This window comes from Nipponia nippon, unplaced genomic scaffold (assembly GCF_047370975.1).
Source record: "Nipponia nippon isolate SJK-2023a ecotype South Korea unplaced genomic scaffold, ASM4737097v1 scaffold_18, whole genome shotgun sequence".
Classification (NCBI taxonomy): Eukaryota; Metazoa; Chordata; class Aves; order Pelecaniformes; family Threskiornithidae; genus Nipponia; species Nipponia nippon.
The window spans coordinates 9,526,465-9,554,373 of record NW_028262334.1 but is presented as its reverse complement, the minus strand read 5'-3'; the positions used below and the strand labels follow the sequence as shown (position 1 = coordinate 9,554,373).

Below are 27,909 nucleotides of genomic sequence, written 5' to 3'. Positions count from 1 at the left end.
TACTAGAGCGCTGTGTTTTTTCAGTGTCCCAAAGCATTCTCTGAAAATCATTAAACTATCTAGTCCGGTTTCATGAATGAAATACAAAAAATAAAGCAATCCAGAAGAAGAGAGGAAATAGATTAGTTTTTTACACAATGTCCCAAGAAGCTCTTTCTGCGTGATTAGACAGTTGCAACCGGGATCCAGTGTAGGTCTTGTGTCTCGGCATCACAGCAGCGAGTTCTACACGCAGGTCTTTCAGCGGGGTCACCTCATCGGACTCGCAAAGCTTCAGCTGCGAGGCAGGCCTTGCGGGGGTGCGGGAGGGCAGTCAGAGGGCAGCTGGCCCCTTCAGCCTCCCCGATCAGCGTTTTGAAGCGGCAGAAGCCCACAGGTGAGCAATAACTCGTTTCTCAGCAAGGGCATCAGGGCAAGCCCTGCTGTCGCAGAGCTGCCAGCGGCTCAGGGAGGCCAGCCGACGCCTGCAGCGTCCCCACACCGGCTGGGCCGCCCCAGGGGCCGGGGACTTTCCTCGGGAGTGCAGAGTAGGCAATCCGACGGGAAAGGCTGACAGCCCCGGTCATCAGAGGAAGGCGTTGGCTGCCTCTCGGGCTGCCCGGGTACCTCTCCAGAAAGCCGCCCCGCCGGGGTGCGGGGGGCCGTGCCCACTTCACAGCCACCTGCGGCCCGGGGACGCCCTCAGCGACTCAGGGGCCGAGGGACGGGCTCCGAGAGAGGCAGCGGGGCGGGGTGGCTCCGAAAGCCGTCACGGATGGAGGCAGCCCGCCACCCTCCCCGCCGCGGCCGCTGAGGGAGGAGAGTGGCGCCTCCGGGGGAGGGGGGCGGGCGGCGGGCTCCGGTCCCCACGGCCGTCGCTTAGGTAAGGCGCCCGCGGGCCTCTCCGCGCCGTGCGGGCGGTGGGAAGGGCTCCGGGGACCCTTCCCAGGCGCTCTCGGCGTCGGGAGGGGAGGGCGGCCCGCTTCCCGCGCGGAGAGGCGGAGGCGCGGCTTCTGCCAGGCCCGAGCCCCGCGGGCACCCCGTACCTGAGAGAGCTCGTACCGTACGGCGCAGCCCCGACACTCCCAGGAGACGCTGCCGCCTCCGCCACAGCGCCGCCATGCTGTACGGCAAAGGGCCTCAGCGCCCAGCCAGGACCCCCGCGAGGTGGCCGAGCAGCGCCTGAGCGGAGGGCGGGGACGCCGGCGGGCCCCCCTGCGCGACCGCCGCGCTCGGGCGGCGCCTGCCCTGCGCCCAGAGCCGGGGGGAGGCGGCCGCTCCCCTCCCGGAGAGCGCGGCCCCTGCGCCCGGAGCTCCGGCTTCTGGGGCCGCTGCAAAGCCGCGAGAGCCTTTTAGAAGGCGGGCACAGGCTGTGGCGGTAGAGAAGCGCGTTTGCCTTAAAATCAGGCGCATTGGAAGGGAAAAAACCTTCCACTTTGCTTGACTGGCTTCCCCCCGAGATGCTGCTGCAAGGGTTCAGGGAAGGCGTTTTGGGAAAGAAGAGGAACACAACGACAGCCCGGAACCTTAACCGATGCAAACCCCTGCTTTTCCCCTCTGAAGCCGCACGCCCCTTTGTGACAGACGCGGTGAGAGGCGGGCTGCCACAGCCCCTTCCTCAGCTGCGGCGCGGAGGGAGAGCTGAACGCCTCTGAGAAGGTGGCCTGAGTAAAGCCTCTGCCCTGCGCCAGGCCTCACAGGCAGCGCGTGAAGCTGTTTCGGATCCCTGTGGCTCAGACACGTTGACGGCTGAGGGCAGGCGCGAGGGCCGCGGGCCGGGAGAGGAAGGCTTCCTCGACCAAAATGGCGGGGCCGCGCCGCGGAGGCCGGCGGACGGGGCGAGCGCGAGGAGCTTCAGCACGTGGTTCCGCTGCGGCGTACAGGTGGCTGCACAGGGCGGCCGTCGGGCCGCCTCCGACGCTTCACAGCCTGCGGCAGCGGTTTCTGTGCCTGTGCCCCGTGCCAGGTGTTGATTAAACGAGGGGCGATGCTGCTGGCCTGCTTCGGATGGGAGCTGTGAGAGTTATTAATGCTTGTAATGCGTTCTGGCAGCCTAAGGTAAAAGGCCTCAAAGTAGGCATCGATCAAAACAATACCACAGGGAACAAGGTCTTTCTCATTCCAAGTGCTCGCTAATGGCCTTTACTGAAGCGGAGTAGTGACCCTGCCTGCTGCTGTATGTAGTGAGTCGTATGTGGTTACTACCACCATAGCCAAATCAGAGTTTGGGACAAAGAATCAGCTGCTTTTTCTTGGGGAGAAGGATCTGGCAACAGAAAACAGTTTTAGGCAGTCATGGTTCAACTGTCTGTGGAGCGAGGGCCTGGCTCACACGGGGGCAGCATCCAACCATTTCGTTTCAGAAACCATCAATCATCTGGTCCACAGTTGAGGAGAAATGGATGGAAATTAAAATACTCAAAAGAAAGTTTTGTAGAACTAACATCACTTCCAGTGTAGGTCTGATTAATTCTTTTCACCCCATTAATGTTTGAAAATACATGAAACAGGAATTACTGTCACTTTAGTATATGGATTGATGACTTGTCCAGTGTCACTGCTGTTAAAAAAAAAAAAAAAAAAAAAGGCAAACCCCCTCTCTGTTGCCTCCTGCAGCGCTAATCAATAAATCACTAGAAACACTCTTACCCACTGCAGCAGCAGAAAGAAAGACATGACTGGAACATACTGAGAGGCCTTTGAATTAAAGAGACCTCAAGCATATTCAGATACTAATCTTTTATGCTCTTCAGGTACATGCATGCAAAGTTGTTTCAGCTGTCTATTTTAGCCGCTATTCTGAATTGAATGAGGCAGCGTTGAGCGTATGCTCTTCACATAGCATTTAGTTCAGACGCGTAGGATCAAGGGTAGAATTAAATCTCCCCAAACACAAAACAAGTTTTATGTGAAGAAATGTTCCTGCAGCATTAAGGTATTTTGCTAATAAGGAAAGGCCTTAAATGTAGCAAAGATGTTGATAGAAAACATTACCTTTAAACAGCCCCTACAGTGGCAATTTAGGAAAGAATTGGTGATAAATTTGGAGCAATGCTTCTAAACTCTTATAAGGATGGGATCTTGGCCGAGTGCCCATTGCTACACTACATTGTACACTAGCATTACTGATTGCTTTCATTATTATAGAGCTCAGAGTCGAAATGAACCACAGCCTACGCAGCAGTGGCGAGACTGTAGCTTCTTTTAGGTGTTTGTGTGTTCCTAAACACATCAGCACGCACCCTCTCCTTTCTAGCTTGAAAGTGACTCAGTTGCTTTCACTTGGCATCCTTCTTAAGCCACCTGGGAACCAGAACTACCTGTAGCTGCCGCTGTGCCACCGGCAGGCCCTGTGAAGCTGGGGTGTCGCCAGCCCTCGGGCTGTGTCTCACAGCTAACGATAAAGCACTGTGCAGGTCCACAGGCTAAGGCTTTCCCATCAGAACCGCCGTCTTCAGGAGAAAGTACAAAGTCTGTGTAATGCCACTCTGCTCGTTCTTGCACATTCTCACACGCTTGATCGTTGAGACGGGTGGAGACAGATATCAGCAATGAGGAGTGGGTTTTTCCCATGGTCGCAATATCAATAAGAGGAGTAGCCCCTGATACTTGCCGCAGTCAGCGCTGAGCAGGTGTGTCTGCACTACACTTCAAAAATCTTTCTCAGGGACCAGAGACAGATTCTGGTTATCGGGTGTGGTTTCTAACGTGTCTTTGTCTCATCTCCTACAGCTTTCTACTCTCTTATTTTAATTCTTTTGTGGTTAGCATTAAGCTGATCAGAATAATTGGTGATATCCTTTTTTTTACATACATATATATATATAATATATATCTTAATTTCTTTTAAGAAAGCAAGCATTAAGTCCTTTAGTGGCAAATACATTCTAGTATCAGGAATCATTTACATGAAGCATTGTGTTTCTGCAGTGAAAGCATATTTTTTCAAAATTTGGGATTAAAAAAAACTTCCTAGATAGCTATCAGACATCATATTTCCACAGAATTTTGTCAGTTGTAGCTAGTTATATTTAAAGTCATAAATTAACTTAATAGATTAGATGTGGTTTGGTGTATTTCCAGGGGGAGATGTTTATTCAATGTACTGTAAACAGTGTGGTATTAAAAGGGCATTTCAGAAATGTATATATGCTGTAATAAAGCCATTCAACAAAAATAGGGGTTTTGTGAGGCATGAATTGGTTCTATTAATGGGCAGACTTTCTCCTTTTGAATTTATTGTAAGGACAGCTTGGAATTCTGTACTTTTTTTCCTTCATATGAAATATCTTTTGTTACGTTTATCAATGGCTTACTTAAATTCTTCCTCATGAAGACAACAGGACCAAATACCTCGTCTACCTAACATTTTAGAAGTTTTGACTTTTCAAACACATCTTTTTGTCTTGCCTGTTTTTCTGGCATGGTTTGCTTTACGTCTTGTGTTCCCAGATTAGCAACCTGGCAGGGTGGGGGAAAGAAGATAGGTTTCGGGTAGATACCATCTTTGGAAGTCATCCCGTTGTTTCTTTTTTAGTGGGTGGGGTGGGAAATGGATTATATCAGAGGCTGCATTTTGTGGCATGACCTAATTAATAATTTACAGGAGTGTCAGTGAACTGTACTGGATCACTGGTCGAACTAAGAGATCTCTGCATGAGGTAGGACTTTTGGTTTCTTATCATCTCTCTTGTGATTGATTGTACTCTTTCTTTTTTTCTCCTCGTTGTTCCTCTGCTAGGGTGTAGCATGGTGTCTTTAGCATTAAGGAGGAAGGAGGAGGGAAAGAAAGAGCATGTGGAAGAAAGGCATATCAAATGGTGAATACAAAAGTGGAAATAGCAACATAGTCCCTGGCAATTGAGAGAACCTTATCCCAGAGCCACAAAAAGGACAGAATAAATGGTAGCAGGGGAGGGGTGATTACCAGTCCTTAAACTTTTTTCAAAGCAAGGTAAAACCTTGTCATGATTCAAATTGCTAAATATACGGATAGTATTCTAACGTGGGGGTTATGCTGACAAGTGAGGACCCTTGTTTGAAGACACAGATCCTGGGTAAACAGAAGTATTTTTATCACTTTTATTTGAGGCTTCTTAACTGACGTGTAGCAAGAATTTTCCAGCGCTACTTTTTGTCGGGTATTGCTTTACATTGGCGTGAAGGAATCTGTGGCTGTTTGCTTACAATCCAACTCTGCTGTATTTTTCTGCATTTTCGATATCTGCTTTTAAGAGCTTTGACAAATCAATCTTTAGGAGAGTTAGAAGTCAAACTGATAAAGGAAGAAAATGACTAATTTTGGTTTATGAGATTGAGGTGGTGATCGGATTTCCATGTGAAGTCTACAAAGTTTACAACATTTTGTTAAGATGGGACAAATATATCCCATTAGCTAATAATTTTTTATGTTGGGTCCGTAATCTAAAACAACTACACTGAGAAAGCTGAGAAAAGTACACACATCACAGAATTACTCTAAGTCAGGTCATAATTTAAATGCCATTTAAAAATGTAATTCTAAAAGAAAACCAACCATTCTAATATTTGCTAAGTGCCCGAAAAGGACATCTTGTGACAAATAACACATCCTTCAGCTAACAGTGCTTCCTCTGCTGGAAAACATTTGTGCATAGGTTCATAAACAAACAAAAATGGTTTAACATTTCAGCTTTGTTGCTATTTCTCCCGTTGTTTGCTTTTTTTAATTTCCAGAAATTTGAAAGTAGGACTTGTTCAGAATTTAATCTATGCCATTTTATTCCTTCCTTCCTTAGCACAGAATCTTCTGTTCATAGTTTGTCCTAAACAACTAATTGATTGCAAGCAAGGGAAAAAAACCAGCAGAAATAGATGAAGCTTAAGGTAGGACAGGTTCTTGACCCCATTCAGATACTTCAACATATATTACAAAAAAAGTGAGGGGAGAGAAGACAGAAGTATGGTAGATTTAGCTGAGCTTCAAAGTTTTCATGAGGAGTTATAAAGTCTTTGAAAGGGGAAAGTTTTTTTCAGTCTACATGATAACTTTTTAAGATGCATAGTAAACACAAAATAGCCTAACAGCTTGTATATAATTGTTAAATTTTAGAGTACAACTTTGCTGGCCATCTTTCTTCTCTTTTAGCTGTTTCCTATTTTAGATATCTCCAGGCAGTTTCCTGATTCATACATGAGCTGTGCTTCCTTTCCCAAAATTCCTCTTTTGCATGTTTCTCAGCAAGAGAAACTAATTTGACTGTTGAAAACAGCAAATTCACATAAAAGAAAATCCCTCCTGCTATTCTGAAAATGCAAGCTCAAAAGAATTTTCTTCCACTCAGTGTTTCACATGATCTGTGGGATTTATGGTAATGTGCTAGCTCTCCTGTCTCCCTTTGTTTAGGCTTCTAAAAACCAGTCTTTGGCCAGGATTATGAGAAGAAGGGAATGTCATTTGTTGTTATGCCAGCCATGGATTTACTGGGAAAGCTTTAGCTCTGTGCTCTGCACAGCAAGTGGGGATAGCACTGCCACGTGGCATCACGTGGTCGCGGCTGCATAGCCTCCATTTGAGACTGGGAGCTCCGTACATGAGCAAGTCTACTCAAGTTTGGGCAGACAGATCTGAGCTTAATTCTGCCAACCGTCGGAGCGAGTCAGTCTGAACTAGCCAGTTATTCTGACCTGTCGCCATTCCTGGGATGCTCCCAAGCTAAGACATCTGGGTCTACATCTTCCCGTAGGAGTGCCCCGTGAATGCAGTATCCTGACGTTCTGCAATACCAAATCCGTCTTCTCAGATCTTGTCCCTACATAAAAATTGTATTACACCAATACATCCGTAGGTCTCCGCAGTTCTCTAACCTGGATGTATTAATATCAGGGTGAATTTTTACTATCTAGACAAGGATAAGTTATGTGAATAGTATAAAAATTTATGCACTCTGGAGTTTGTAGCATTGCTCTTATGTTAGTAAAAACTTAGAAAAATATCCATACCCATATAGACCCTGTCTTGGGCAAAAAGGTAAATTTAAGAAAGGTATAAGCCATTGTCTAACAACCTACCAAAGAAACTTCTCTTGGAGAAAAAATTAACCATAATAACGTATTACAAGTTTTCAACTTTCTGTTAACTTGGAAGCAACTTATGGACATTGTGACACAGTTTGGGTGGTTTAACTAACTGAACCTCTGGCTTTATCTAGTTTGCAGCTATTGCCACTCACCATTTTTACTTACGCCATGAAATATCTAGACAACAGAAAGGGTTACTTTGCAGCCATAGCCTTTATCATACAAGCACGCAGTTGTGGGCAGGCAGAAGCAAGTTTGCTCCTCCCATGCTTCTAGCCTGAAGCATATGATTCAGCTCAAAGTTGGAAGCCCTTTAGAAGTGTTGTCATGGGACACTGCTCAGTCTGATAAGTCTAGGCACTAATTTATGCTGCTAAGCAGAAGCTGGGCTGATACCACCCACCAGTTCACGACTAGCTATAGTTAACTGCAAGGACGTCTCCAAAGAATAGCTGTGTGCTTACAGAACCAGGTCAGTACATAGAATAAGTTTGACTGGTTTAAGCTCTTTCCTCCACAGCCCAGCAGTAAAAGAAATTATCATTTAATTTTAACTGCGGGTGATATCAGGGATCGTGCAGACACAACCTGTCAGGGTTTCACAACCAGCTTCTGACCAGTCAGGAAATTACTGCCAGTAAAGCTGGAGTGCAGTGTTTCTTATTTCGTTCTTTGTTCTGCTTGATGTCTGGATTATAAGAATATTTGTGGAGCTAAAGCTCTGTTATACAGGGAAGGGATACTTCAAAGTTACTCTGTATTGACATTGGGCACTGTGCTATCTTGCAGAGTCTTAGTTATGTTTTATTTAGAATTACTAAACCCACTTTGATCTTCATCTACCTCTTTTTCCCACAATTCTTTATTCAATTCATCCACTTAAAATTTTTTATTCTTCTCTTGTCATGCTCTGAGGTAGTCCCTAATTCTTTCAAGGACCTCCCCCCTCATGTGACAAAGCCTGTTTTCAGTTCAGCTCCTGTTTCTGCCACATGCGATACAAACCCTTTCTTTGAATCTTTTTAAAAAAGTTTCTAGGCTGGAACCACTCGCTGACTAGGTCTGAGTTTCGTAGTGAGAACGCAACAGACAACTACTACCACGTTGTGTTTGGGTTTTGGTTTTTCTTATTGTTTTCTTCTACGGTGCAATTGAGTTGCAGCTTGGTTATATCGTTTCCACAGTCAAGCCGAGAACAAGGTTTATTAGAATAAGCCTCTTTTTTATCTCAGAGCTGTTTGTAGCAGAATATTTTTCCAACTAGAAGCTATAGAAATTCAAACGTGCTATTTACAATGTATTGATTGTACCTCCTTCTGTAGTTGCTGTTAAGCAATTTGCTATACGTACCTCTCCTCCCTCCAGCAGCACTCTATATTTAACTCACATGCCTAGGTCTTGTTTCTACGGCTTCTGGACTGGCTGTAGCATGCCACGTCTGAGCTGAAAAAAGAACTAAATCCCTTGGGCCAAATTCATTCCTGGAGTTGCTTGATTGAACACAGTGCATTTACACTGAGCACAGATTTGGCTCATACCTGACTTTGTCAGCATTCGCTGTGCTGTAACTAAGTAACGAGAACACTGTCATTAGGGGACAGATGAATAGCTTTCTCTAAGGTTATTAGAGCACTGAGCACCTTTAAGGAGTGCAGAAATCTGTGAAAGCAGGAGTTGGGGAAAAGGACACCGCTCCTTTTAGAGTCTGTGTAAGAGAACTGATAAGCTATTCCTGTGATGTGATCGAATGTGACTGAATACTGCAGGCTCTTGGACTCTTACGCTGTAAAATCCACATCAGAGCAGCACAGGCAAGGCTCGGAGGGAACAGCTTCTGCTGTACTGAGAAAGGTACATATTTCTGTTTTCTTATTTCTCAGACTTGACGTGATTTGTTATCTTAGGTAATGTCACTATTTTAAACAGTGGTGAATATGAAAGAAGCGGCGTTTTCCACGTTCTGACGGGTGCTCATTGTCAGGAAGTCAGTCCGTGGGCAGCAACAGCTTTCACAGAGACAGAGTAGGACATATTTGTGTGTAATGCGTTTGTACTGTATTGTAAACCTTGACAGCTGAAAGAAGTGAGATAACCCCAGCTAAATTGAAAATGTAATTTATGGCTATAAGTACGCTGGAATTTGGTACTCATTTGTATTCAAGAAAAAGCTGAACACAAGTCAAGCTTCAGTTCAGTCATTTGTCTGAATAGCTGCTTTTATAAATGTGTCGCTGCAGCTGTATTTTATGGGGGTTTTCACTCTCAAGAAGGAGTTCTGCCACAGAAAAATGTCTGGGAAGAACAGACAAAAATCTAGTACTTTTGCTTGCTAGCTCTGTTGCTGCTTATAGAGTATCTTTCTGATGCCCTTTGTGGACATTCTTTACCCTCTGTCCTTTAAAAACAAACTCATATTTACCAATACTGTCAACCACAAGTCCTACCGCTGACCTCCATAAACAAGCTTTACTTTGTCTCTGCACTTAAGCTTACTTTTTTCTGCTTACTCAGCCACGGGCTCCTCTAACAAAGCCCTCAGGTTCAGAATCTCATGCATTTGCACAGCACTGCAATATTTAAATGCAAAAGAAACACTTCGTGATTTACAGCTTTAGTTTGCATCCGTGGAAAAAGAGTTTAACCACATTAACAGGGCAAACAATTTACTTGTCACTCAAGTTTAGCGATAGTGCTTAGCAGCCTGCAGCCAGTATCAGGTTTATCTCTGCCAGTCCCACACTGTTGTCTTTCAGCATTCCTTCAGGATCACTGGAATTAGAACTGACTGGGAATTTTCTGAAAAAACATAATTTTGGCAGCAGTCGTTGAAACCAGATCTTAATGTGTGAGGCCATCCATACCGGTTTTGCTAAAACTCTCTCAGGAGAGATTTTTCAGAAAGCAATTTTTAGCTGAAGTAAGAGACGCTCTGTGCCCACTCCAGCTACTTTTCTGGGGAGGGCATTCACTCAGGATTCAAGACCAAGGTCTCACACCCTGCTCTGTCTCAGTTAGGCTGCAGTGCTTTGGTTACCTGCTGCGCTGTGGTGGATCCCACCTTGCCTAGCCTGTTAGAGCTGTTCATTTCCATAGAAATAAGCCAACGTTTCAGCAGCGATTTCCCTCCTACTCTTTCAGATCCCTCAGTGGGTGTCCTTACTACCAAGTTTCAGTCGTGCACTCCCCCTGCCCTGGCGAGCAGCTTGGGGAGAGCAGAAAGCTGTGCTGGGAGAGAGACAGATTTACACTAGATTAGCTGGTAGCCTTGGAAGCAGGGCAGGAGGACGCAGTGGGGATTTGGGACACTGAGCATTCGGCCCTTGATCTTTGTGGTATAAAGAGAGAATGTGAAATAGGTCTGCCACAGGTGATTATGTTGAGGACAGCTAGCCATTTTGGTCTTTTCCAGCCCTTTCTCCCTACCTCCATTTGGGGCAAAATCATTCAATAGGAGCTTGTTTTACCTCCCCTGGGGAACGTGAAAATTTCAGCTGAGGAAACTTTTTACAGACCAGCTCCTAATATGATGGCAAGGCAGAGCACTTTCTACTTCTAGCAGTCCACTGCCTTCCCAGGTGGGATTTGCACAATTCAGCTGAGCTGTGCCAACCACTGGCCTCAAACACTAATACAAATAGTACAAACACCTCTACAGTTCTGGAGTGGGAATAAGGACTATTCAAAACGAATGCTCCTGAGGAGTACCTGAAAGGATCTTATTCCTGGAAAGCTGTCTTTGCTCAAGGCCTGGTAAAGTGCATTTCTTATCCTTGAAGAATTTCCTCACCCCAAGCTCTGGCTTTAATCATGCAGCGCATTCACTAAGCCAGTCTGGATCAGAACGCTACAGACCCACGGGGACCTGCTGGTTGAATGGAGGCGAGGCCTGTCTGTGTGGCCAGTTTATTCTAAACCCCCTCTTCTTTATGGGGCACATAAGCATTATATAAACCTTTTCCTTTGGGTGATAGCCCTGAATACCACTTAGCCAATGGCTACTGTGAAGGGAGTTTTAAGGGTGTAGCAATTATCCTAATTGAAATCTATCTGGGGAGAATGGATTTAAACACCTGTATGAAGCTTAGTTGACGGGGCTCCCAGTAGGCAATAGGCACTTTTGTCTTCTTTTCCTTTCATTCAGTAAGAAGAAATCTGTATTTGTTTCCTTTCAACCTGAGAAGAGGGGAAAAAGAAAAGACAAAAGGCCTAGGGGGGGAAATAATAATCAGAAATTTGCATTTATAGAAGTCTGAATTTTTGTAGTCATGGTAGTGAAGCTAAACTGCAGTAATCTGGAAAAAATAGGAAGAGGGAAAGATTTCATGCAAGAAATACTTACTGAAAAATTATATAAAGTCTGTTCAGCTTGTTTTCATGATGTCAGTGGAAAATCTGAATGTCAAACTCCCAGACTAAGTTTCCGTTGAAATACAAGCTATTCACATTTGGCAATATGCTGATTATTCTTCACAGTGTTGCACTCATATGAAAATACATAAACAATAACGAAAGAATAGGAGGTAAAAAGAATTTTTTTTTTGACCTTTAAAAGTACTAAAATATGAAGCTGATGAATTGTGTTGCCTACAGCAACAGTATACAAGATGTTTGGCAGAAATTAGGTTAGACTTTCTGACCAAAATACTCTGCCTTTCTTGCTCTGGGAAAAGATCAAGAAAAGCAAAATGCCAGAAAAGAGAGATTGCCTCATTCAAGACAGCGTAGGACAAAGAGCCGGGAACTCCAGTCCCGGTCATGGCACAGCACAGATCTCCTCCGGCCTCGTGCAGAGCAACAGATGGTATTAAAATAATGTGTAGAAATGTGCTGACTCTTGTGCATTGTTTTCGCAGTGCTCCTTAAACAGCTCATGTATCCTTACTAACAAGCAAATCCTCTGCATACTTTACTGCATGAGACACTTAAAGGCATAATTTCAGCAGAAGCTTTTAAAGACTTTGAACTTAAACCTTTTTAACCGATTTCTAAAAATAGGGGGTACACCTGCCTCCTTCACACAGGTACGTGTATGGGAAGGTTTAATCTGTTAATTTGTATGGCCTTTGTAAAAAACCTCTAGAAAATTGCTTGCATGAGAACATTCTTCTCTCTGCAGACTTACCAGCAGCATCTCTGCAGCAAGTTAGGCGCTGTTGTCGCCAGGTACTCTACTGTTGTAGACCATTTCTGTTATCCTCAATACCATCAGACCGATGGAGAGATTCTTTTGTGAAAAAAGGTTGAATGGTATAAATTTACCAAGCTCTCCCCATTCACCAGGTTATGTGAGCTAATAAAGTTTGAATTAGATTCTAAACCCTTTAGCATCAGAATGCTAAAGTACTGTCTGGCTGCTTGGAGACTCGTAATAAACTCTTCAAGAACCAACCAGTACTTGGCAGTTATATTAAATGCATGAAAAAGTATAGCAAGATCGGATGTAACATCATCTTTCCTCAAAGGCCTGATTTGTCAGCAGGCTGAAATCACTTAAGGAAAGTGTTTGAAGCACTGTTTGTCTCCACATTTTCCCTGTTGTTCATAAACTCAAGAATAATAATGTCACATAGGCGTTTGCTGTCTTGGTATCCCAAAATTGATCTCTTTAGCTAATGCAGATAAAATCATTTTGCCTTTCCTCAGGCGTTACCCATCTCTCCATAGCAGGGACTTTTCTGACAAAGATTAATTCAGCTTTACAACACTTCGAAAGTTACAGAAGTAGCAGTAACTTTAACTTGCTCTTGTGGCAACAAAGATGTAGGTAAGACAGCTCATCCAAGATCAGATCAGAAAAATATTGCCAAAATGAGACTCAAACCTAAGTAAGTCCCCCAACTCGGGGTCACAAAGTTTACTCTCATTCCAGTCCTGGAGAATAGCAGTCTAATGTACATGCTGTCTTTGTAGAAGAGATTTCTTGTGATTATGTTTGGGACTTAATTTTCAGTACAAAGTGAAGCAATATCAGTTTATCCAAGCTAAAATTGTAATGAGAGGTTCTGTAATTAGGCTTATAAGGATTCCCCTTTATTAGAAAAATGTTCTTTCCAACAGTTTTCAACCTACCAAGTATTTTAATACCTGTCAGCTCTTATTTTTGCATCTGTAGGAAATGAGGTCTCGTTAGTTACTCATAATGTAATGAACTAAGCTTCAGAACAGTTAAATAATCAAATTTGATACTTTTTAAATCCACTAAGCGTGAAACTCACTAAGGCATACGTCCTTATTAAAGCTCGGAGCATTTAAAGGTGCTTCCTTGCAACATGTTTATTTTTCTTCTCAGTAAATAGCAGGTTTTAGCAGAGGGAGATTGTTTTGGAATCTGAGAGAAAAACAGCAGCAATCAGTAGTTTAGATCAAATCTCCGTACACCTTCCTTTAACAATTTTATGAAAAATTAATATAGGTTTTATGAAACACTGAGAAAAATCTCAATTTGAATTCATCTGGTTGCTGGGAGGTACCTTAAAAGTTGATGCTACCACTTGTTCTAATCCTTATTTTTTCACTTCAGGGAATTCTAAGACCAATTATTTTTTAACAGTACTTGGAAGAATTTACTGGAAGGACTGACAAATAGCATTACTGAAAGATCCTGGTTGTAACCTTTGGTGAAATGGCTGGCGTCACCTGTACGAGAATAAGGAACAGGATGTATTGTTTTGTGCTCCATGACATGGGCATTTTTATGGTTTTAGAAAAACTGGAGATCATGTAATAGTAAGGGGGTAGTGAATCCCCTAACGTAACAACTACTGCTGTAATAATAGATCTCTCAGCCTGAGCCAGTTTCTTGAGGCTTCTTTTATAACCATTGGAATGACTTAGGTATTTTATCCTCAAGGGCAGGTACGTTGGGGCGGCAGACTCCCACAATTTGTGTTTGCTTCTCTCTTTAAAAGTGTCTTTTTAAATCTCTGTAAGCTGAAACAGAGGTACTCCCATTTGAATGCTGATTGTTTGATTATGGTTTGGAGCAGGGGAAAACTGCTGAACTGCATTATAAAGTTATGATTTGGTCTTACGAAACCTGCCAAAATGAGTAAGATTAGATGCATAAGAAAATAACCCAGTTCTTTAGGAAGACTCATCAGTAGTTTGACAGGTTTGGGCATGAAATTTTAATATGTTTTCTTTTAAACTCTGTCTTCTCAAAAACAGATTTAGTGATACGTGTTATTCATTCCTTTCCATAATGTTATCCCTCCAGTTTTCTGTTTATTCCCTTGCTCAATTTTTCATTTTGCCTGCTATTTTCCACTTCAAATTTTAGCTTTCAACGAGAAGGCTCACTTTATCATGGTGTTTCTAATGCACAGAAGAGGTTGCAGTGCTAACCCACGTATTTGGAACCTCAGTACAAGCATTAAATAATAAGAGCAACTGCCTTGTAATAAGTGGTTATGGGAAACTTGACTATGTGCAAGTTCAGTTTTATTGCATATTTAATGAATCTCATGAATCCACATTAAAGCTTAAAATTACAGTTGCATTTTCTAAAGCTGTCATAACATCACTGTCTCTTAGGTAGGGGTAGTTTTAAATTGGTTGAATTACGCCCTTGATTTTCATATCAAATATTTTCCAGCTAAGAATATGAAAGCAATTACCTATTTTAGTACAGATTTTTTTTTCCCTTGGGTGCATGACCATCACCAATGCATCTTGCTCTTGGCAGGCTGCTTTTACAGTCTACTGCTATCCCTAAATTTATTTTCACGTCTAAGAAGACAAATTAAAAGAGAGACAAACTTTGAAAAAGAAACTGTGTTTAAAAAAAAAAAGGAAAAGAAAAGAAACAAGATGTGTCTGGCTTGCTCCTTTTAAAAGTTACCTTCTCTGGGAAGCGTTTTTCAGGATAATTGCCTCCTAAAGGAGCTCTGCTAAGAACAACCCATACTGCCAGTTTATGAAGGTGCTGGGGTGTTATACAGCAATAATAATTAAAGAAACTCCAATAGTTGAAAAACATTCCTTGATACAGCAAAAACAAGTGAACTTGTCTAGGAATGGAAAAAAGCAGCAGGTACTATATAGGTTGTTGCTACCTGTGAGCAACCTGGAAGGATCTGTGGAGGCAGGTGGCTCTGCTGTTAGGTACAGTAGCACTCGTGGGACTCAGACGTGCAAAGATCTAACTGAGGCACTGTAAGGAATGGATCCCTCTGAGCACTTGATCATAGGAATGGCCAAGCTGAATTGCTTCCTTGCTTAAGTTTTAGATCTAAGACCATGCCCAAATCACATGCATTTGAGCTTAAATTTATAGCTTTTTTTGTCTTCTTGACAAACATGTTACACAAAACATGTAAACAAACCAGTGCTAACAGCCACTCACCAGTTTAGATCCAAAGAGACACAAAGGGAAATGCAGGTCAGTATTTTGCCTTCAGAGGGGATTCTTGGGTAAGCTCAAAGGGATAAGATTTCATAGCTGAAGATCCAAAATTTGTTTCCCAGGTGGCCCTGCAGAACTCTCAGTTGCTGCCCTTCCGGACAAGCTTAAGGGCTGTCAGCCTGGTCATGCTTTTGCATCAGGAGTGGCCAGAAGAGAGAGAAGGCTATGGCTAGCTGCATGGTCCAGAAGCATATCCCACTTTACACCGTTTTGCCAAGCTAGCTGCAGCTGGGTATCAGGATGTCACGCTGCGGTACCTGCCGCGGGTGGCAGCAGCCTAAATACAATCTATGCCTTTGAAAAGATAGGGCATGTACACCTCAAACAAGGTGTCTTTCTCTGCACAAAGGGCACTCTTTTAAAACAACAAAATCTTTAAAAGGATACTGCTGTCCAAGTAAGGATGAGGGTGAAGTATTTGTTTGTTCAAGATCAGCTGAAGTTACTAAAAATCAGCAGGTCTAACCTGAGCTGAGTGCTTTGCTCTGCTCTGGCTGAGAGACACACGTTAAGAAATAGCATTTCACAGGCTGCAGGCAATGCAGAAGCTGTCCTTCTTTAACACATGGACTTTTGAGCATGTGACATCTTGTAATTTTGGTGTATAGAACCTCTAGCAGTGTGGGAAAATAAGACGATGGCAATCTGGTTTGCTGACATACCCTTCCATGCCTGGGAAGCGGTGTGAAAATGGAGGGGCAGGATTTTACTGTCAAGCAGGTCCTTTTTGTCATGGTATAAAAAGAAGTCTTCACCGTCTGTTCCCTGTCCAAAAAAGAAGTCTCAGCATTCCTGCAGGACAGGGAGTGGGGCCGAGTTAGCCTACAGATGCTCTCTCCCTGTTTTGAGAAATCTCACCAAATGGTCTCATATCTGTACTAAGCAATAAAGGAGGAAAGCTGTTCCTCAAAAAATACACCACCTAGTTTATCCTACAGCTATCATCCATTCTTACCATCCGACAGATCTTTGAAGGGCAGCCCCAAACACGCTGGCAGAATCTTGCCAGCCTTGCCTGTGGCAAGTTGTACTCAGAGGATGCCAAAGTATCTGTTGTAACCAGAGGATTGTGTCTGGCCATAGTCTGAAATAATTCTGAATGCCAACAGTCTTCAGTTCTAGAGGGACCTGAATACGTTTGGACTGCCACCGAGTGAGTCGCTGGTGTGCAGGACTCACGCGGTTTCCCTTGTCCCGAGGCAGGAAGGTTAGATACCTGCTGGCATCACGAAGTGATTTCTGGGCTCCATCCATTCATTGTGGTTCAGAGTAATTATTTCTCAACTATGTCAGTAATCCAAATCCATCAACAATGACCATACAATCAACTGAGCCACGAAAGCCAAGTGAAGACAAGCCAAGTGAAACTAGAGAGTTATTCTTCTGTTAAGCCAATGATATTTTCATAGCCCAATCCAAGTTCTCAGTGGACAGATAATGTGGAACATCTTCATGTAGGATAACTAGAAAGAGCTGAAGTCCCATCTGGAAGGTGCAGGACAATTAACTGATCGGTAGAACTACTAGTGCATAGAAGGGAAGAAGAAAAACTGACATCCAGGCCTTCAGGATCCCGTTGAGGTAAAGAAGCAGGTTCTTATTAGCTAGGAAACAAAATTCAGAAAGCCCAAGAAGCAAGATTTTTGCGTGCTAATCATGCTGGCAAGCCCTGAGAGAAAATGTATCAGGTCAGACTTTGCAAGGAAAGCATTCAACGTAAGTATTAACATTGGTGACTACTTAAAAGCAAGAGGAACAGACTTTTAACTGCTCCAAACAAATCATACCTGCTATGCAACTGAGAGAAGTGGATGGGTGAACAAACATCGGCTGTACTGTAGGTTGAGCATATCTCCATGGAAACTCTGTCATCTTCTGAACTCAAAATGTGTTCTGCGTGATGATTCAAAGTTTAAAGCCGTGGGATAGATTTTCCCTTGTGCAATGTGTATGTGCCAAGTGCCTCTACAGAATGGAGGTCTGACCACCCGTAAAATTTAGGATTTCCCTGGGACAGTTTTGGGGGGAAACAAACAAAAACGGGAAGCAAGAACAGGTAGGAAGAGATCTGGGGGAATATTTGGCTAATCGTATAGCCCCCTTACCTCTGGTCTTGGGCAACTTAGGCAAAATTTTTGAGGATGTTGTAGCTCCTGCTGGAGCAATGGTTTTGCGCAACTCCAGGTAGGTGGAACATTAATACAAGTGCAAGTGGAAGCTGTTCACCGTTTTTAGCAAGCTGGAAGACAAAGAGACTTAATAGAAAGAATCAGAGACTAGAACGAGTTGAGCGTCACGTTCTTTAAAAATAACAGTTTAAAAACCAGTGCAACTCAAGCCACCTGCTGAGGCTAAGAAATTGGTTCTTAATCCTTTAGACCTGTGTTTGAATGCCTAATGAGACTTAAAGAGCAAATGAACTTGGCATTCATTCATCCCAATACTAACGGGAGCACATTCCAACCTGTGCTCTCCTCCCAGTGTGCAACTGTCAGCCCCTGCTTGTGGGAAGCAGAGGTGGAAAGTGGTGGTGGTATAAGCTGCATCATCAGAAATGAGATGTGGTTTGGATTGTACGAGAGGAGCGTCACCTGCAGAGAATCCTCAGGCAAACCACAACCCTTGGCTTGGCTCCCTCTCAAAGGCTAAATCAATTCCTTACTTGTAAGAACCCTTTCTTTATCAGATCTTTTGTGCTGTGACTCCTGCATGGAAGCAAATGCACCTTCCTGCGTACTGGCTTGTCTGAAATCCATCAGAGTAAATGGCTTTGATGGGATTTATTGCTTGAGCTGTACAGGGTGACATGCATCGCATCTGCTGAGCTTTATGTTCAGATGCCCTAAACTCTCAAACAGAAGCACACGCCACCCGTGCTGCACACACATAGGCACCTGCAGCTATGACACTGAATTTCCTGGGGAGCATAGGCATGGTCCCATCGGATAATTCGAGCTGGCCCATCAGAGAAGTACAAGGTGCCCTTTGGTCACATCTCTTCGATTTCATGAGCCTGATTCAGGGATTCAGTCTTATGTTTTTATAACCGGTGAGAAAACATCCCTGCGTTATAAAAGGAAATGTATCTTTTGTTCTCAAAAGCAGCAGACTGATGGCTCATGTCAAAGGTTTTATAAGCAGGGAAAAGGCTACTATCTTCTGTAAACCATTCCACCTGGGTACCTCTGCTGCAGGCTCTGAAGGGAAGGAGGCAGGTCCGGTCCTACTGAAACATCAAGCTCAGCTTCTCTGCAGAGCATGCAAGAAGGGCAGGCGCTAGCAGAGGTCTGCCTGCAAGGCAGTAACTTAGGACCTGCAGGCTGATTTGAAGCAGAATGTTACCTAACCGTTCCCAGTTTCTGCCGATAATGGGCTCAAAATTCAAGGGTGAGGCGTTCCATATTTTCTTACCAAGGCCAGCTTAGAAGTTTCCCAGTGCTCAAAAATTAGGAGAGAGGGATCACATGCAGGCTCTAATTTAAGACTTTAAATCTTTTGAAAAATGGTTAGAAGAGGTTTGATGCCGAGAGGCTCCTTGTGCAGTGGCATGCTTGGAGCCAGGACCGAGCAGCTGCGTGGGGGAAGGGACCAGAGCATTAAATAAGCTACTTGTTGACTGCCTGTAAAATTGCCTTCTAAAGGGAGTGCCACAGAGCACCATCCATTACCAAGTGACAGACAGTCATTTTCAGCTACTCTGGACAATATCATAATTAAACTCGGTGTGTTCCCGATCAGTATGGTTGGTTGTGGGTTATTCAGCTTAGTATTTACAAAAAGGATAGCTCTGTCCCGTGCCACCTTAACCCTGGGCTGTTTTTCCTTCCAGATGCTGGAGAGCTCTTCAGTCCTTTTGTTCATTGTCTTCGGCCTGCTTGTCATTTTGCTGCTCTTTGTGGTGCTCATCAGGAAAAACGGCACTGCTGCCCTTATCTGGAATGAAATAATCCGGGAGAAAATAACCAATTTCATCATGAATCAGAGCAAAGAACAGAGGATTTTAAATTTCGTGCTGCAGAATGCAGTCCGAGGAGACCCCTGTAGTGTGGTGGACACGATAGATAAGTACTGCTCCCAGAAAGAGTGGGCCATGAATGTGGGCGATGAGAAAGGTAATTGCAGCAGGGATCAGCACTTGAAAGATCCTTTAAGACTAGCATGGTACAGAACATCTTATTGTATTCACATGGTAACTTCTGTCTGCTGCCGCTGCTGCAAAAAAACCCCACAATAGCCTTGTGGTCAGCAGAGTAGTTCTGTAAAGAGTAACGCATGCTTGGGCAGATGTCTTTGAGGAGGGGTATCCAGTGAGTAATCCAGGGAGATCATAGGACCAAATCTGGGTTTGTATGTTGTGGACATTGCAAGTGTGTAAGCAGAGGGTGACAATTTATGGGAAAAATCTGGGGTTGCGTTAAACCTCAGTTCCTCTACAGGGTGGCCTTAAGGCATAATTCATTAATTCATTATGTTAAGTACTCTCAGATCCTTAACTGAAAGATAGTAAATTGGAAAAAAAGTATTTTAAACTATATGAATTTTGTATATGCAAATGTAAGTTACAAGTTACTGTTGAGGGGAGAAATCCTACTCATGTAATACACAAAAGCAGGTATTGGACATTGTTGCTACTTAGCGAGTAAATCATCTTGTTCTTGCCTCCTAAAGGAAAACATGTGGACAAAACATTTTTTTCTTAGCTGCAGGAAATTGTCAATCTTTTCAAAAAACTGTAATGGCAAAATGCTAACATGTTCCCTTATCAATTAGACCCAAAATACCTCTTGCTGGGAAATTGCAGGGGAAATTTGCTTAGTCTGGGATTAATATAGCTAATGAAATACAACTGCAAGCATTGTAATAATAATGCTTCTCTGTCATGGGTACGTTTTGTGAAACTAGCTCCTCTGCATACCAGGCTGCGGTGCTTAGGGAAACAGAACAGTGGGTGCTGGCTGAGTAGGAATTCTTAAAGCTCTAAACTTTGATCATTTGGGATTATATTCTTAAAAATTCCACTCTAGTTTTGCTCTGACAAGATGACCTTTCCTCAGATAAAAGCCAGCAAAGTTAATGCATCTTTAGTTCCTAAGATTTCGAGAGTGACCACATGATCTCAAGATGCAAGCATCATCATCACAGTATTCATAAACAAATGACGCCCAGGAAAATAGCACGTAATAAATGTATATGTACATTTAAAAATTCCATGGCTCAGAGTAAAATCCCTTCAAATACTTTTTCCAATTAGTTATCTAGTTTCTAGCCATACAAGTAAGAGCAGACAGTTTTCTCACAAAAATCCGTTTCTTCAGAAGGACTGACTATAGTACACTGTCACTTCTTTGGGGGAATTTGTTGTTGTTAACAATTGACTAATGTTTTCCATCCCACAAATTCATCTAGCGAATCCAAATATTTTGCAATTTGGTAACTAGACTTGTCTTTTTCCCTTTGAAAACAAGCATTTAGTATGAGAAATTTTGTATCAGACTGCTGCATGTAACATTTGCAACAAATATGAGCGCTCAAAATTCAGGAGTTACGTATTTCACAAATATGGCCAGTTTATGCAATAAGTTCTTGGAAAAAAACGCTGCATTTTTCCGTTGTAACACTATAAATATTTTAGTTAACTCAGGCACTTCCTTACTCAGAAATGTTTATATTGTGAAACTAAGTAAGATTTTTTTAGTTGAAAGTTTGCATTTTGAAACTTAGAATGTCTGTGATCAACTTGATCACAGATAAGCCAATTTGCAAAGGGAACAGTATATAATTTGACATCAACCCTTAATTTTTGAATGTGCTGAGCAACTGAGGACATGGACTTCGTAAGTGTCTTGTCACTCACTTGCTCTTCTGCACGCGAACCAGTTTGATTTTGTCACAAGTTAACTTATTCCATTGTATTCAGGTTTAATTCTCGACAAGACAGTGGAAGAGGTCAATCCATCAGTTGCACTGGAGCTGGGAACATACTGTGGCTACTCGGCAGTTAGGATTGCTCGGCTACTGAAGGCAGGAGCTCATCTTCTCACTGTGGAGTTCAACCCAGAATTTGCTGCTATAGCTAAACAGATGATTGAGTTTGCTGGAGTACAAGATAAGGTAAATACCATTTGTCTCTGGTTCCTATGAGGAAGCAATACACGAGAGCGGGACTTGATCCATACAAACAACAATAATAGGTTTCAATTTGTTTTTCACTTGTCAGGCAAGTATGACACCCTAAGTGGGAACATGCAGAGTTTAACCGTCAGGCTTGATAGCAGGGAGAAGCTACCAGTGTCCATGAAGAGGACCAAGGTCGTCTGCTCTTTTGTGTATACCACGCAAGTGAGCTAAATTTGTTAGCATCAGTCAGGGCTCCAAGTACGATGCAGACCCAGCTGAGAGTCAGGGTAGAGCCTGAAGCTTGTCAAGATGTGTATGTGTGACCAAAACAACCAGGGCTGTTCTCCAAAGTTCTTTGCTATGTGAGTCAGGATGAAGATTTGGAGGGGCAAGACCAGAAACAATCATATACATCTGTATCTCCTTAATATTTTGAAAGCATTTAGACTTCACCTTCCAGTTTGGCCTCTTCACTATTCACTGGTTAGTACAGCAGACAGGCCAGTTGCTGAGAGCTGCTTTCAAAACCCATAGTGACTGTAAGAATAACAGGCCTGGAGGGAGGCTCCAGAGTCAGTTATTTCACTTATTATAGTCACAGGACATCAGCACGCGCAGTCCTTTTAATAAAATTAGTAACCACTACTGCAAAACTGGTTAGATTTACTGCCATTATTGAACCGCAAGACTGCCCCACAGATTCCTCCTCCTGATAATCAGAAGCCTTTCTATGATTTCCATCCAACATTTATTCATAGACATTTTGTATTCTTTTTCTTGCACCCACAGTCCTTATTAATTTATCTAGCCTCATGCCTAGTTACAGGCCCTGACCTCTCACAGCAGTACAGCTGACTTCACTATGTTACCTCCCAAAAGCTAGCCTAGAATATTGGTTTTCTCTATATAAAATAAAAGGTTCAAATCAGTGTCAAGGCTGAGTACAACACAAAACTGAATCATAGTCCAGTTTGCTACAAAAGCTCACAAGAAGCAGCTGCATTATGTGCAATGGACTTCAGATGAGATGTACTTACCCAAATCTAGTTGGTCACAATATATATATACACACACCTAAATTTTGTGCAATCTGAGGCGTCTTGACTCTCATACAGTTGGTTGAGATGCAGGTATTTCCAGTCTATAACCTGTCTCAGCCCAAGCCAGCCAGCTACAGCAGGTCAGGGGATTCATGCCTGAGAAGTGACTCTCTGTTCAACTAGACAACTCACTTCAACGTAGATGATAAAGCTAGAGGAAATAAATCCCACCATGAGATCTTCTAATGTGTTTCTTAACTTCTTGAAGAGAACCTGAAGTACTAGTGACATCTAAAATTGCATTTTCCCCACCTAATTTAATCTCCTGATCAGCTGTGAGTCATAAAGCAGACATTTCCGTGCCACTTTTTTCCTCCACTCACAGTATATGGCGCTTGCTTAACAAATCAATATGCAGCAGCTTCTTTCAGTTTAACAGTAGTTATGCCAATAAACCTGTGAGGAAGATGCAACAGCCTCTGTCCTGCCTCCTCCCCCTACTGGCCATATCAGTTTTATATACTGTAGCCTCCAGCTTTATTCAAAACTAACCTGTTCTCTGTATTTTTTGCTTCCCTTGGACTACAAAATTCAACTGAGAGGTAACTAGAAAAGTAATCAAAAGTACTGTTTTCAACAGGAGATTCCCATGTTTTCAGTAAAGAATCACATTATCCAACAGAAACAACAGGTCACTTTTTCTGCTGTTATTAAAAAAAAAACCCAAAAACCAAAACCACCCAAGTCCATCTTTTGGAACATAACTGAGTTGGTTTGTCAAAAAGAAAAAAGTACACTTGATGTAACTCTGTGAAATAATTCAACTGAGGCAATGTGGAGCTATAAACAGGATCGCTGATGGCTGGCCACAATTTAAAATGCGCTAGAGGCATGTGCTTTTTCTTAATGGTTCACAATTCATCAGATGGGTTTGCATTTCAGGTAAAACTCCTAGAAGGCCCTTCAGAGGAAATTATCCCGCAGCTGAAGAAAAAACATGAAGTGGATACTTTGGATTTTGTCTTCCTGGACCACTGGAAAGACAGATACACACCAGACACCATCCTGCTTCAGGTCAGTTTGCACAATTCCAGTCTTAAAAGTAAAGCAGCAAATGCCTTGATGTCTGCGAGGCCTGTATTCTTTATGAAGGACCTCATCCTCTGTTAAATGAAGAATGGCAGCCAAAATAGCAACCTTACGAGGAAAGAGGATTTGGGGGACAGGGTCCAAAACTTTTGTCAGGGACAACTGCTGATACTGAATAGCTCAGGACTTGGCAGATACTGTTGAACCACTTTGTTTCCTGAACAAACGGGTCTGCAGTAGAAATCCCAGCTGGAGGAGTGCATGGTCACTAACCGGAACACTTGACCCAAAACCATCCTGAACCTGGGAGCAGTTGAGACTTAGGACCTGCATGTTCCAGCTCCACCTGTCTCATTTCCCCAGTACCCATTTTTTTTGCCTGGGTCCGTGGTGCCAGCAGAGCATTTTGATGAAATACTATTTTGGAAGTACAGCTGGGTATCATCTTTCTGGGAGTCTTTACGCCACCTCATTAACTGGCTGCAAAGCCCCTTCAGAGGAGAGTGCGGACTGCCCCATTCAGGCCCCAGCTAGGGAAGTGCTGTTCAACTCTATCGCCAGCCCTGAATGTGGAAAAATTATGCTCATTTCTTCCCAACCCACCTTAACCATTACAAAACAAGGTGGCTGTACCAGCAGTAGGCAATGATAGGTGCAGTAACTACTAAAGGACTTCTGGATAGGAAGGTATTTTCAAGTGTTAAATAACCAAGATTCACAACAGCTGTATCTATCAACACAGCACATACAGACTCTCCTAGCTTCGGAGCTGCAGGCTGATAAAATTTTCTACAACTGCCTAACTATTTGTATGGAAGTGTCATTTTTCAATTATTTTCCTCACAAATAAATCCACTTTTTTTGAGGCTGCCTCTTACATCGAGAGCCTGCCAACTACTTCCTGACCCCTGCTTGTGGACTACAACAGTATTTTCTCATCCAGGCTCCCCTGTTTTTTAATTTCAGCCCTGTCCTCCAGACAGCCGTTTGAAAAGGAAATTTGTTTGGGGTTATGAACAGCCAGTATTGAATTTACGCAGCAGTAGCTGAAGAAAATGTTCCCTCCTTACAGCTATTTTGTACCCCAAGAACGTTTTCTTTTAAACTGGCTATGTAAGGATGACTGAGCTCTTTCCACCGGGAAGAGCTAGTGCATCCTTAGCAGAGCTTAACCTTCACAACACAGCCAAAGCAAAGAGGTAGGTTAGTTCCATCATAGTGGTCAGTCTGATGCAACTGTGACACAAAGTTGCTTCAAAATAACGTAGGAAATTAAGAGGAGACAGATGAAGAAAAGATGCCCACATTTTCTCAGATGTTACAAACCTTCTAACATGCTATTTTGGCATGATTAACTACAGGCTGTTTTAAAACAGCTGGTAAGCTCAGATAAGCAACTTCTACTAGACAAAAATACCAGTAAAAATTAGGTTTGTAGGTTTACTGAGGATAAACATTGCACTTGAAGTGAATATTGTGAGCTGATTATGCCTTGTGGAAATTTGTCAGAGTGATCTTCACTGTGCACAAACCCTGCTTCATGCCCAGCTCCTGAACGAAGTGGCAGAAAGTTGTACAAGATGAAAGGAAAACAAGCACAGAAAATCTCTTTTATGCATTTACTGGTTTTGGAGTTCGACTGAGACTGGCCAAAGCAGATTGGTACACGCCAGTTCTCAGGTGACCTTAAGGGCTACTACAACATTTTAATGTGGTATTAAAAAAGTTTTCAGACATTAGGCATGAGAGCCAAAACAAAACCGTCACACTGATCATAGTTGGAAACAATCTGAGCAACAAACTGCACACCTCCACTGCACTTCATTTGCTATTTCAGAACCTGAATGACCCAACACGTTATCAGCATCTCTAATGCTCTACTGATTGCTTTAACAGAAAAAGTCAGCATGTTAAACATGACCACAAAGGATCAGAGAGTTGCTCAGCTTCTCCCGTGTCTTTTCTTCCCCCTGAACCCATAGTACAATGGGGTTTTGGATGCAGGCACTTGAGTATGACATGGTTAACATGAAAGCACATTACATTCAAGCCAACGTCTGCTTAACAGCCACCATGAAGCAATTTCTCTTCTTTCTAGGAATGCAACTTGCTGAGGAAGGGCTCAGTTCTTCTGGCTGACAATATCATCGTCCCAGGAGCTCCAGAATTCATTAACTATATCCGCAACAACCCCCGTTTCCAATGCACTAACTACCCATCTCATCTGGAATATATGAAAGTGGAGGATGCTATGGAAAAGGCTGTGTTTTTGGGATAGAGAGCCATTAATACTCAGCCTTTGTTTCAAATGATGTAAATGCAACTGCACAGGTTAACTTGTCCATGCTTTACATTTTGGGTTTTTTTGTATTTTGGAGCCTGTAATTAAAGCAAGTGCTAGTGGAGATCATTTTAGACCAGGTGGAAACCAAGACTGCAGGAAGGAGGGTAACTGCTCAAAGGTCTATTCCATTGTTTCACATAATTCAGGAAACCCAAGGCGATGCACATTGCCTTGCCTTGACCAACACATCATCAAACGGCAGCCTTATTTTGAGCTCAAACCTGAACCACCACAGTTTGGGCTTAGGGTGGGGTGGAGAAAGTCGCTGCAACTTCTGAAGACTTGTGTCCCCAAGCTGAACTGGTTATCGTTATCAAGAGTGGAAAAAAGCATGCGCATTGCAAGAAAAGACCATTTCAGGAGCCCCGATTTTGCTCAATTACTAGCATGCCACTTAATGCAGTGGAGGCTCCTATCGTGATATCAGATACATTTTTGCATAGTTACTGCAAAAGTTAATCATCTATGCTAGAGAAAAGGGCATGCACTGAAAGAAGGCCGACCCATGCAGCAATGAGAAAATAAAACAGAATTTTGCAGAAGATAAGCAAAGTTATTAATCTGCCCATGCAGAGGTAGGGAAAACTGAAGTAGTAAACAGATTAAAGTAAACACAGTAACAGATAACAAAACCAGCAGGCTTTTTCCAAAAGAACACCAAAACTACATAATATCAGAGACCTTGAGAAAATGCTGTTTATCCCCTCATATTTACTTATCCCCTCATTATATTGTATATACGTAACGCGTGCTTGTTAGGGGCAGGGCAAGCTGCTTACTCTGAAGTGCTGTGTAACTTTAAGATGCTGTATAAAAATAAAGAGCAGAGAGAATGGACTTGACCAGGTGGGTCCTGCACACCCCGGTTAGCCTCGGTGGTGGTAACCCTGTGTGAACACAGAGGGATGTCACTGAGAAGGTACAAAGCCAAATCTGAAGTCTCTTAACTCACCTGAACAATGCAAAAATCCACTGGCATTTCTTGGCATGTCCTGCGGTGATGATATAATGAGGCAATGGTCGCGTTTATAAATAAAAACCTAAAAACCAATACAGCAGGCATGTGAATTCCTTTGTTTCCCATGAATTCTGCACTGCACTTGAGACGTCCAGCCTTGGAACAGCCACAGAAAGATCCAACAGCTGAAAATCAGAATGAAAATCAGGGATAACCATTCTCATCTTTCCCCTTATGGATTCTTTCAGACCTGGTATCAGCTTCTTCCTTCTATAGCCCACCTTGCTGAAGTGGTATCTACCCTGGCCTGTATGCTACAGAAAATCCACCTCCAGGACACCAGTACCGAGCGTGGCAGAGAACTGCCCCACAGTATAAAAGAAAACTGGAACAGGCTAAGGTGACAGAGTCCGTTTAGAGATGGACCAAGCAAGCCATGGTGACCCAGCCAGCGTGTAAGGTGTGCGTTTCACAGGGAGATGAGAAGGCAACGTTATCCGAGTTTCTTTAACAATTAAACCTGTCACATTGAGACAGACACAAGATTTACTATACTGGATTAGATGATGCGGAAGCAGCCCCCTGTGACTCTGTTGTGCTGCCCCACATAGGAGCAGACCCCAAGTTCTAGTGCTTCTGTCTCCCACTGGGGGTAAGTCAATGATTTCTTCTGCAAGCTTGCTTAGCAGCACGTCCGCTTGGTATTCAGGCTCAACTGAGTCCCTGGGCCAAAGGGTGGTGATTCCAAGCAATCTGTGCAAAGTTTGCAAAAGAAAATAATCTTCAAGCCCGTTTACTGGCATACACAAGGTTCTAGAGCACACTGGAAAATCTGGATACAAACAGTTGACCAGAAATTTTTTCTGTCCACCTAAGTCAGGACTCCAAAGAATCCTCTTTTGTTTCTAGCTTTGAACAC

At 43.1% G+C, this 27,909-nt stretch overlaps 2 protein-coding genes across 10 annotated transcripts in view; one reads left to right on the top strand and one right to left on the bottom strand.

Moving 5' to 3' along the window:
• The window catches only part of TXNRD2 (thioredoxin reductase 2), a 36,751-nt gene extending 35,286 nt beyond the window's left edge, over nt 1-1,465 (bottom strand). The window contains exon 1 of one of the 3 annotated variants that reach the window (XM_087754812.1): nt 1,042-1,465. Coding sequence is in view for 1 of the 3 variants with exons in the window: in XM_087754811.1 (XP_087610937.1) it covers nt 1,026-1,101 (76 nt within the window). In the remaining 2 variants the exon portion in view is untranslated. Of the gene's footprint in view, nt 1-134; nt 268-1,025 lie in introns of those variants that run through there. The other 2 variants (XM_087754811.1, XM_087754814.1) reach the window with 2 other exon arrangements.
• COMT (catechol-O-methyltransferase) lies at nt 247-27,083 on the top strand. 7 transcript variants are annotated; one of them, XM_087754818.1, is made up of 6 exons: nt 7,339-7,510; nt 8,805-8,889; nt 19,272-19,554; nt 21,360-21,553; nt 23,542-23,673; nt 25,787-27,083. In XM_087754818.1, the coding sequence occupies exons 3-6, from the start codon at nt 19,272-19,274 to the stop codon at nt 25,964-25,966; spliced, it is 789 nt and encodes a 262-aa protein (XP_087610944.1). In that variant the 5' UTR covers nt 7,339-7,510; nt 8,805-8,889; the 3' UTR covers nt 25,967-27,083. The 7 variants fall into 7 exon arrangements, with proteins under 7 accessions (XP_087610946.1, XP_087610945.1, XP_087610942.1 ...); XM_087754820.1 differs by lacking the exons at nt 7,339-7,510; nt 8,805-8,889 and adding an exon at nt 247-376; XM_087754819.1 differs by lacking the exons at nt 7,339-7,510; nt 8,805-8,889 and adding an exon at nt 385-862.
• Nucleotides 27,084-27,909: the final 826 nt, after the last annotated feature.

Excerpts from the sequence above, each read along its gene's own strand:
- COMT (XM_087754816.1), top strand. The coding sequence starts at position 1,987 with ATGGGAGCTGTGAGAGTTATTAATGCTTGTAATGCGTTCTGGCAGCCT. Across the intron at positions 2,038-19,271 it reads ATGCGTTCTGGCAGCCTAAG|ATGCTGGAGAGCTCTTCAGT; the intron begins GTAAAAGGCCTC and ends TTTTCCTTCCAG. Across the intron at positions 23,674-25,786 it reads CAGACACCATCCTGCTTCAG|GAATGCAACTTGCTGAGGAA; the intron begins GTCAGTTTGCAC and ends TCTTCTTTCTAG.